The sequence below is a fragment of the Haemaphysalis longicornis genome, unplaced genomic scaffold (genome assembly GCF_048455015.1).
Source record: "Haemaphysalis longicornis isolate Haplotype H1 unplaced genomic scaffold, Haemaphysalis longicornis Haplotype H1 scaffold_3, whole genome shotgun sequence".
In the NCBI taxonomy this organism is placed as follows: domain Eukaryota; kingdom Metazoa; phylum Arthropoda; class Arachnida; order Ixodida; family Ixodidae; genus Haemaphysalis; species Haemaphysalis longicornis.
The window spans coordinates 180,098,126-180,108,976 of NW_027526335.1; the positions used below are offsets into that span (position 1 = coordinate 180,098,126).

The following is a 10,851-nucleotide window of genomic DNA, read 5'->3' on the forward strand; positions in this document are numbered from 1 at the left end:
TGTGAATGTAAGGCTCGCAAAGTACTATAATTGACTTCAGAAAATAAATTTTCAATGTGCGGGCAAAGTTCCTGTCGTTTGTGTTTCATTCTCGCGGCAACGAAATTCCCTCAAAAACAAATTTTTCGGCTTTCCCCTGCGATTTCGTTATGGCGGGGTTTGACTGTAGCCCGTTTTTGCGGTGCTTGTTAAAGATCCCCGGGTACTTCAAACTAATCCGGAGCCCTCCACCATGGCGTGCTTCATAATCCAGGTGTAGCCTTGATGCGTTAAACCGCATAATCAAACGAAATATACCCGTGCCACACGTGCACGAAAAATCTCGTGAAGTGTTAAGGCCTTAAGAAACCGAATGGCATTATTTGAACGGGCCAAGCTACACGCCAAAGCCAAAGGCATTAAATGTTTTGGGCGTGATGGTGATAATGACCAAAAAGAGAAATGCACTCATATTTTAGAAGTTTGTAACGTAGAGAAAACGTCTTAGAAGGTTTAAAAATGCTTTTTTTTTTTTTTTTTGTGAAAGAGCTGTTTCAAAGAGTTGCTTCAGCAGATGACGTTCTGCCTTTTGCGGCTGTTTCAGTGAATTTATTTTTCTACAGAACTTTGCCACGAAGAGTGCACAAAAAAGTCTTATTTCGAAGTTCAGCTAAGCTTCTGCGTCAACACTGTGGTGTGAGAGTTTCGTTGGTTCCATTTGGGGCCCATCTCGTTGGGGAGTAGGCAGATTTAAGGAGTTCGTGAAGGTGAATGGGTTGCAGGGAACTCCTTAAACCAAAAATGACATTACAGTGAATGGCATTAGATGTTTGTGCGTAGCAGCGAATTAAGCATTAATCTAGGCAAAAAAGCGCAAAAAAAAGGCAAAGACAGAAAGAGATACACAACAGTGACTGCGACAAGGATCAGTGCAGTCCCTGTCGTGTCTCTCTCTCTGTCTTTGTCTTTTATTGGGCTTTTTTGCCTAGATTATGTACCAACATGCCCAGTTTTCCACATTAAGGCATTAAGCAGCTAATGTCATTTGTCGTGTACATGTGACTTGGTTATTAGTCCTTTTTTTTTTGTTAATGTCCGAGCAGGGGTTTCATAATTGGGGGGTGTACGACATCACGGAAACTGCTCTGTGTTTTCTCACGTAACGTAAGCATGCTGCTCTGCAGGCTGGTGCGGCTGATGACGCGCGGGGACACCTGCCAGCTGGCGGCCGAGCTGCTGTTTGTGCTGTGCAAGGAGCGGGTGAACCGGCTGGTCAAGTACACGGGCTACGGGAACGCCGCGGGGCTGCTGGCCTCCAAGGGCCTGCTGCTGCTCGGGGGGGCAGGGGGGCGGGGAGGGGGAGGGTCGGGGGCGCAGTACTCGAGCGACTCGGAGGACAGCGACACGGAAGAGTACGCCCGGCAGCGCCCCCACGTGAACCCCGTGCTGGGCTGCTACCAGCCGCCGGGAGGACCCCACCCGCTGGCGGGCATGAGCCAGGAGCAGAAGGAGCACGAGGCCATGGAGCTGGCCAACCTCATCGACCGGCTGGCCAGGTGGGCGACCGCACTTGCACTCGTGACAGGCTGGGTAGAGAGGGTCCTCTACACGCTTTGAAACATGTCTCCCAAGTTTGCAGACTGACAGGTCAAGTCGCTGATGTCAGGCTGGTTAGAAAATAGCCCCTATGTGCTTTGCTACGTTTTTCTGAAGTTGAAAAACCGCCCGGCAAAGTAATAACTGCAACACACCCACGGGCTTGCACCCACACATGCTCATGTTCACTATGTTTCACTTCGTTGCGTTACGCTTCGTTACGTGCCTCTAAAGTTAACAGACTGCCTGGCAAGGTAATATAACCTCCTCGCACCCACGGGCATGCATCCCATGAACTCTTGTGCGTTTTGTTACGAGCCTGCAATGTTCACTGACTGCTTGGCTAAGCAGCGTCGTGCTTCTGACCGGTGGTGTGCCGGTGATCACCAGTCTGCATCGTAGCTGTGTGGAAGATACCATGCTTTGAATCTGTAAACTTTATTCGTTCACGCAGGCTTTTCCTGGATGGGCGAGAGAGTGGTTAAGGGGTGTTGCATTTCTTTTCACTGTGTTTTGTACATCGGTCCTGGTGTCTCGTGTCCTGCACGGGTCACATTTGTTCTATTCTTCTGTTTTTATCCTTTTGTCTACCATTGGTGTCAGCTTCCTTACAGCATTGCAGCTTCGTTGCGTTGTTTTTGTTGGGTTTTGTAGCAACCACCACTGCCATTTTAGTGGGGATCTGTGGCAAGATGTTCACAGTTGCCCAGCATCACGATGATTTTGCAGTGTAGCTACTTGTGGCGTTGCAGCGCGGTGGGCGCTATCACGGAAGGAACAAACTGGCACACACAAACGCCACCGTGGGCTATCGACGACTGCCAATGTTTATTGGACAGTGCACTTATATACACGACATGACAGGTGAACAGATCACAGCGCCATCACTGATGGTGTCACGGAACCAATACGAATATACAACACTACTGTTTCACATCACTAAATCTAACAAAAGGCTCGATGGAGGTCCTTCGTATCGGGGAGGAAATGACGAGAAGTGGTGTTGTTGTCTTTGAGCTACTGTCCATTTTGGGTCTGGGATCAGCCATAAAGGGCTGCATGTCCTGCAGCGTTGTGTGCTGCCCGACTCATTGCGCTTCGCTCTTCCTTGCAGGGGTGGCGTGGTGCAGCCTGCGCGCGTGGGGCCCGACGGCAGGCCACACCCGATTGAGCACGTGCTGGAGTTGCGAGAGGACATCGAGTCTGACTGAAGCCTGGTGGCCATCTCGCACAACAAGTCGTCACGTGTCTCACTGCAGTGGCCGCGCACTAACCGTGCTGCACGCGGTACTTCCACAAACTGCTTCGTGGACGTTGTTCTCACCTTGCGACAATCTGTCATGTGCGACGGTTTGTGAAAGAGTCACGGCCACTTTGCGAATGAGGTTCCCTTGCGTGCGGTGTACGGGTGCGGTGTACGGGGGTGCAAGAAGTTGCGCGAAGGAGGGGCACGGTTCGGACAGCGTCTGCGCTTCCATTGCCAGAGCACAAAATGCATAAGAAGAGTGGTGTGGAGCCGTTCCGTGATGTGTTTAGCCGTGCCAGGCATTATTTAAACGTGCACGCAAGTGTGAGAACAAGTTGGCCTATATCGGTAAGTGACGGTGCCGAGAGTAAAATACTACGCTACTATACTTGGGTGCAACTTAAAAACAACGTTCATCGTAAGTGCAGAAAAAAAAAAAAAACACAGAAGACAGGGACATGTGCAGGGACAAGCACAGAAGACAGTGCTTGTTCCTGTCTTCTGTGTTGGTGTTTTTTTGTGCACTTAAGAGGAATGCTATGGAGTACCAACTAGACCGAATGCTAGCCCTTCTTTAAGAACAACGATGGAAGTTCCCCCGTGCTTCGTTAGTAAAGCTGGTTGTACCTCCATGCGGCGCAGACTATTTTGAAGCTGCCGGAAGGTGTTACTGTGATTTTTCGGACTTAATCTGCTTATAAATTACTTACTGCAGCAATGACAAACAAACAAGGCAAGAAGAGGCAGACGATGTCAAACATTAAATGCGATCTCCTTTCAAAACGTGGGCACGTGTTGACGTCACGGGTCCGTTGCTTCGGCGGAGTGGTACACTACGTGAGCTATTGCCGTTCTTAACTTGTACCCAGGTATAGTGACAGCTGCAGTTGTTTGGCAACATACTAAATTCTAAAGGTGTGAAAGCAGGTACCCCTACTCTACACACTTTTGAGCTGTATCGTCACAAATTGTGGACGGTGAAATGGGGTCGGCGTCCTTGAATGTTTCCGTGGAAACAGCAGTAAGACAATAACCTGTGAATGTAAAATAAATGTATCACATCGTTTTTATTGAACCTGTCTTGTTAAAAAAGCACAAACGTCAATGAGTGGGCGTCACTAATAGGCTGCTGCTGCAATCAGTGGCAGATCCGGGCTGGCGGGGACAGGGGGCGATGCTGCCTTCAGATTCAATATTTTCACAAAATTAAATTTAACACTTACCTTGATGAAGTTGGATGTTCCCAATTTAGGTTGTCAGAGCAAACCCCCCCTCACCTATTTCCCCACCTAAGATTTCTATGCCGCCATTTCACACTCCCCTCTCTCAGTGATCTGCCTCAGGCTTCATTCACAGGAACAGAGTTTAAGCCTCATTTGGGGTTCAAATTAAATCGAATGCCTTCTCTTCGTACAGAAGCACAGTCGAAATAGTTATGGGTTGGGCAAGTGTGAAAGCTATATGTTCCTTACTGCCATGTTATGTATGTATGTGTGCATCCAATAGTCAGTGGCAAAAGTCAGGTTATTAGTGCTGCAGCTAGACGACGAAGAAAGCTATTAGCTTTGCCGTTTGCCATACTGGCCAGTCTCACAATGCTGTCTAAACTGTCTTTTAGCTGGCAGTGTGGCAGACTTTGCATTTCTGATGGGCTCCTCATGTTGCCTGAAAGGTTATTCGATCAGTTTGTTTCAATATTAAAAGGCTGGGTGTTAATGAGAATTTGTCAAACCGTTTATTTGTGGCATCAGCACTTGATCTGAGACATCTCATGTTTCGTTTCACTGGTCAACGGAAGTATAAAGCATTGAGATTTTTCTAAACCTCAGAATAAATGAAATATCTGCCCAAAGTCCATGACAGCTTTGCCACATTAGTATTGTTGAAATTTCGCAGTTTGCAATGTAACCAAAAACGCCTTCCCAGCATTGAACACCTTGATATCCGTCTGTATAATAGTGAACACTGTTTTTCCGGACACAGCTTGTAAATGGTAAACGTGCTTACAGTGCAGTGAAAACTGCTGAGAATTCACGCTAGCATCGTCACTGTTAACATAGCCAGACCGGCGAGAGAAATCATGCTGTAAAACGGGCACTTTATTCACTTATCTCATGAAAAAACTGGTGAAAAATGTCCTTGCAAAGTGAAAAAAAAGAAAAAGAAGCTCTGAACACAGGCAACACACTGCAAATTTGTTAAAATGTGCGTGCAATTGTTTCAACTCTTTTGAGTGTCCCATTTAACTAAAAAGTGCAACTTGGTAGGTGTCTGAAGGCAGAGCCGAGGGTGTCATGCCCTGACTAACACCCTCGGAAGCATGTACCATATCTCTACAGAGTTTGTGATGTGTCCCGTAGTTGCCTCAGCACGTGTTTCTAAGAATGTCTGTATGTCGAATAAAGATCCTTTGTGTACTCTGCCTACGCGGGTGTTTTTAGCACGAAAGCAATAAGTGGCTAAGCAAGTGATTGAAACCCACTATGCCAAAAATGCGGGCAATAAATTCTCATTTACTGAGCTGTGTTTCGTAGCACAGGTCTGAGAAATAAAATGCAAAGAACATGGAGAAAAAAAAAAATGAAGGAAGCTCACACTAATGCGCAAGACTTCAAGATAGCGAAGCTGCACGCACCCTTCACGACCGTCACGACAGTTAAAAAAGTCCACAGTTGCAGCCGTTTTGCCTCTTCTTCGCTGCCGCCAGGACCTTTACTCCATCATTGTTGGTACAAGTGAGGGCTTCTTTCGTTTCTTTTGGAAGTGATAATCATTGGACATCACCTTGAAGTGGCGTTCACTGTGACGTGTCTTTCTCGTTCCGAGCAAGTGTTGCCCCGATTACAGCAAAAGCTGGAGTTTTATTTTTTATTTTTTTTCGACAATCTTGGCCAGTCTCTCTAAGTGGATATGCGTGGCTTGACAGACGTGCGCAGGGGACGCTGGGCGGTTGTTGCGAGACACGCACACGCGAGCGGTGGGCATTTTCTTGGTTTTGATAACAGCCGGGCGGTTGCCAAAAGTCCCGCGCACACGTGAGTGCGCTCGGCAATTTGTTGGTACAGTAATTCCTCGTTATAACGAAATCGCTTTACTTGAAATATCGCTTTATTTGAAATTTCTTCTGGGCCCAACCCAAACGCATACATTTTAGGCTGTATTACTCAACGCGCACGAAGAGCTGGACCCGCTTATAGCAAAGTGGCAAGCGGAGGCGTCCCCGAGCAGCGGCGACGCAGCGGCGAGTCAGGCTGTCAATCTGGCGAGTTGACAAGCTGGTGTTTCCCCGGTGATTTTCTCGAGCCCGTCAAGCTCGATTTGCGCGTCCGATTTAAGACAAACGGTCGAAATGCATGGTAGGGTGATTGAATTTTGTTCCTAGACATTGTTCAATGGCGTGGACGCGACGGTGTGCGAACACTGACACTCGAAGCGTAGAATTAGAAGTGTCGTCCAGAGCGGGGCGCCCAAAAAATTGTTGTGTAAACTTCACGGCTGCATACCTCGGGAAAAAATTTCCCAGTAAGCATGCAGAGCGCCTAGTGCAAAACCGGTCAGTTTTCATGATTGTGCTGTGTGCCCACAATGAGCAGGTAATCGTTTTTTGAGCTAAACAAACACAACCTCAGATTCGAAATGAGGAATTTGTGGCACTTTCCAGCACGAAACTCGTGGCGTTCCGTCACGCCCCCACACACCCTATAAAATCAACCACTGCCTTCTCCTCCTCATTCGCTCTGCAGTGTGCGAGGCGTTCGGATGCCACTCACTGCTTAGTCAAATTGGAGTGGGGTTGCTCGCGCCCTCGAAGAACATGAAACAGCCCCAAATCTCGCTGCCTTTTTTGCACCTGAGTGAAGTTCTGCTTCATCTAATGCATTGTGTTTTGATTCCTTGCAGTTGTGGCGCAATTAAAGCTAAACTACTTTGGTTTTCTGAAGTGGTCGCTTATATCAAAATACCACTTATAACGAAATTTTTCCCCGTCCCGCTGACTTCGTTATATCGAGGGATTACTGTATTTTAAACTACGGACACGAAAAATTACAGTTTGCTCAACAGCTTCGCTGTTAAAAAGGAGAGAAGGTAGTGCTGTTTGGCGGCCGCTCCCCCCGTGCCTGGCTTCACACTCCAGCTACTTCTCTGCTCCTCCCACCCAGCAAGGTGGAGCCGCCACCAGCGAGACTGGTGGCCACTCTGCGGCATTATTCGGTTCGTGCCCGGCAGTGCTGCAGTAATCAGCGAGCTGGGTCACTCTGCATGTCCCAGAACTCCCCTGTGGCGGCCTATTGAACACTCAGCGTAGTTAAGTTTATGAGTGTTTAGGTGTCCTTGGAATTTTACAGCAGAGCTGCATATGGCTAGCTTGCCGTGGATATTTCATTTCCTTCTGAAAAAAAAAGAAAAAAGGAGAAAAAGTTCAGAAAAAAAAACCCTTCTTTCCACTCTGAAAAAGGGTGACCAGAAAGCTGGGAGCAGCTAGCTGCAAGCGGTGCTTGAAACAAAACGTGTGCTTGTAACAACAACAACAAAAAAAACTTGTATTGTGGGCTGAACATACTCCGTTTTTTTTTTTTTTTTGTCATATGCACTACACTTGTCAATTTTCATGAGTTCATTGATCACATTCAAAGTTGCATCTAGCGACCCGTGAGTGCCTTTGAGCTAGCCTGATCGTGTGAACAACCCAAACAAACAAATAAAAAAAGGCAAGCCAGGTGCCATATCCAGGGATATGGCCGTCTGTTTTAAAGAGAACACAGGAAACAAAGCTTTGCTCCGTGAACTTCTTTACTTCCAGAGTGCAGTAAAGCTGTGAAAGTGCCCCGCTTAGCATACTGAGCCAGAAGACCCATGTTCGATTCCTGTAGCAGGTGCCGTGTTTCCATAGGAGCGAGATGCAAGAACGCGTGTTGGCTGCGTGGTACCAGTGCACGTTAAATCCGGAGCCCTCCTCTAACAGCGTCTTCATAGCCACAGTCGTTCTGCGGTGTTAAAACCTATAACCTGAACCAAGCCAGTCATGAAGTGTTTGCAACAATACATGCATTTAACTGAGATCATGGCACTGAAAAGAGGAATTGCGCTCAGTTGTTGCACGCAGAAACTACACAACACGCTGCAGTGAAGGAAGTGCGCTTTCCCGCAATGCGGTCGTGGTACACTAAGACGCTACAAGCATGCCAAGAGTTTCGGGCACTTTCAATCGTGATTGAGTCGATCCGGATAGCACCGCATGGGGCACCTTGAGTAATCTTGGTGACGTTATTGGTGACAGCGCGGACCCTGAGCCCCCTAAAATAAGTTGTAACCTACCATGACAAGGTTAGAAACCACAACGGTGGCCGTCGGAGCCCAAGTCAAGCTCCGGCGGGTGGGCTCCTTGTCTGTTTACCAGGCAGGGAGCTCCGGGACCTCTTCAGTTATCAGAATAAGGCTGATGAAGAAAGTGCCCCCGGCCCCTGCTTATTTACATGCCATACAGTAAATCGTAAAACCCCCCAAACATGATCGGCCCCTGAAAAGGCGCCGCACCTATAAAGCTCATTTTCGCCACTCCCAGCCCTCAGTTTTCCAAAGCCCGATAACCACCCCCATTGCTTGGTAATGGAATCGACTGAACAAGAAAGCTTCTTGCATTACAGTCCGTTTTCATGACATCGAAATTTCTGGAAGGCATTATTGGTGAGACATATATATATATATATATATATATAAGGCCAAAAAATAAAGAACTGGAGAAATCCTTGTTGAAGTACACAACCAACAGCAAGCCATTATCCTCCTTGCTCAAAGTCGCATATCCAATCTCGAAATAAGGGTGACACCCCACCGGAGCATGAACAGTTCTCAAGGTGTCACCTCTGAACTAGATCATGAATGAGACAGATTCTGATCTGCTGGAAGCACTGAGAAATCAGGGCGTGACAGCTGTGAGGCGCATAACTATGAGGAGAAAAAGCAGTCCCGACGAAGCCCATTATCCTTACTTTCCAGTTTCGACCGGTCCACACTCCGAAAGTACGTAAATGCAGGTTTTATATGGTAATGTCCGGCCCTACATTCCAAACCCGCGCCGCTGCTAGAGTGAACTAGAATACTTCTAGTTCACTCTACCGCTGCTTCAAGAGCCAGCGGTTCGGGCACGGAACCAACTCTCCTGCCGTGGCCGACTGACCTGTGCAAAGTGCGCCCAACATATATCCACCCATCTGAAAATGTTCATCACAAACCCTCACCTACGCCAACTGCCAGGGACCACACGCGGGCTACTCTCGAAAATTCGAAAAGTTGAAGCAGGAGAAGGAAATTAGCAATGTAAAGGTCACTGAAAACATCACCTTCCCAGAGGTGCGAAAAAAAGAAAACATCCCCCTCGCGAGGGGCACGATCAAATGCAGAGCATTTCCGCGGGGGGCGCGCCTGCAAGTCGTATAGATTACGTATTGGTTGTTGTTGTTGTAATTGTTGTCTTCCAGCGTAGACATTGTCAATGAAGTCGATGGTGAAACGTGCCGTGAACCCCCTGCCGCGGCTATGACGCAACGTGGAGCGGCTATGACGCAACGTGGCGCGGCTATGACGCAACACAATCCAACACAACCCACTTTAATCCAAGCCAAACCAATCCAAGCAATTCCAATCGAATCCAATCCAATGCCCCTCGCGAGAGAGTGTTATAGCGCCGAAATCGCGCCACCACACGAACGCGTGATGTTGACGTCACGATCACGCCACAGATGTTAGCGACCGGAGCGCGCGCGAACGACATATGTCGTTTAAGCGCGAACCGACCGCGGCGAGAGAGCGCGATGCGAGCGCCCCCACCTGTTCTTGCGCGCGAACCGACTTGCTCAGCGCGAACCCAACGCGGCGAGAGAGGGTGTTGCGCACGTCCCCACCTGTTGTGCGCCCGAACAGAACGCGGCGAGAGAGGGTGTTGGGAGCGGAGAGAAGGCGAGGAGGACGCGGGGGAGAGGGCGCACCTGTGGCCGACGGTTGAATGAGTCAAGGATATAAGGCGCGTTCGTAACGTTCCATTCTGTGTCGGATTTGTGGCGCAGTGGGTACCATGTACCTTGCGTTCCACCCGCAGAGTCGTGGGATCGAAACCTGGCGCCGGTATTATTTTTTTATATAGTGTGGGGAGCGATGCGGACTACGGACGTCAACGCGGGTGACATCGTGAGTTACTGAAATGCATTGCATTTAAAAGATTCGCCTCTGTCCCCCTGGGGAGGTACGCCGACGCAGCTCGCCAAGGGGCGAAGCGGCGTCTGGTTTCGGCGGGGACGCAGTACCGCGAGTCGGACCTGGTCCCGCCCTCACTCCCCCTCGGGTTGCCTCTGGCGGCCCGTTTCGCCCCCAAACCGCTTGCTGAGCCAGCAGCGGCTGTGGTTGCAACCACGGCTGTTGGGGATGCCGCTGCATCCAATATGTTTCCTCTCCACCGGCCCAAAGCACACGCGAGGGCACGGAGGAAATGGAGACGGGGGAACCCGCGGCAGTTCCCACCGCTGATGCACCGCCTGTGCCACGGTCCCTCCTGACGCCCTCGGCGGTCGCGGCTCCAACGAATGGCACCGGAAAGGGTGTCATGCCCAGGGGGTCCGGTTCGCGGGGCAACCCCCTGACATCTGATGAGGAGATGGATGTGGGACCCCTTCCTACCTGCTTCGTAGCGGAAGGAGCAAGTTCATTCATCCAAACCTCAAGAGAAGGTAAAAAAAACCCAAAAAGAAACATCCCCCTTGCGAGGGGCACGATCAAATGCAGAGCATTTCCGCGGGGGGCGCGCCTGCAAGTCGTATGGATTACGTATTGGTTGTTGTAATTGTTGTCTTCCAGCGTAGACATTGTCGATGAAGTCGATGGTGAAACGTGAAACGTGCCGTGAACCCCCTGCCGCGGCTATGACGCAACGTGGAGCGGCTATGACGCAACACAATCCAACACAATCCATTTTAATCCAATCCAATTCAAGCCAAGCCAATCCAATTGAATCCAATCCAATGCCCTTCGCGATAGAG

The 10,851-nt window shown here is 49.3% G+C and overlaps 1 protein-coding gene across 1 annotated transcript in view; it reads left to right on the forward strand.

Moving 5' to 3' along the window:
- Positions 1–5,247, forward strand: part of Ric8a (ric8 guanine nucleotide exchange factor A) — a 45,334-nt gene extending 40,087 nt beyond the window's left edge. The window contains exons 13-14 of the mRNA XM_077704854.1: positions 1,164–1,535; positions 2,690–5,247. Of these exons, the coding sequence (XP_077560980.1) occupies positions 1,164–1,535; positions 2,690–2,786 (469 nt within the window). The 3' untranslated portion in view covers positions 2,787–5,247. The remainder of the gene's footprint in view (positions 1–1,163; positions 1,536–2,689) is intronic.
- The last annotated feature ends 5,604 nt before the right edge of the window (positions 5,248–10,851 follow it).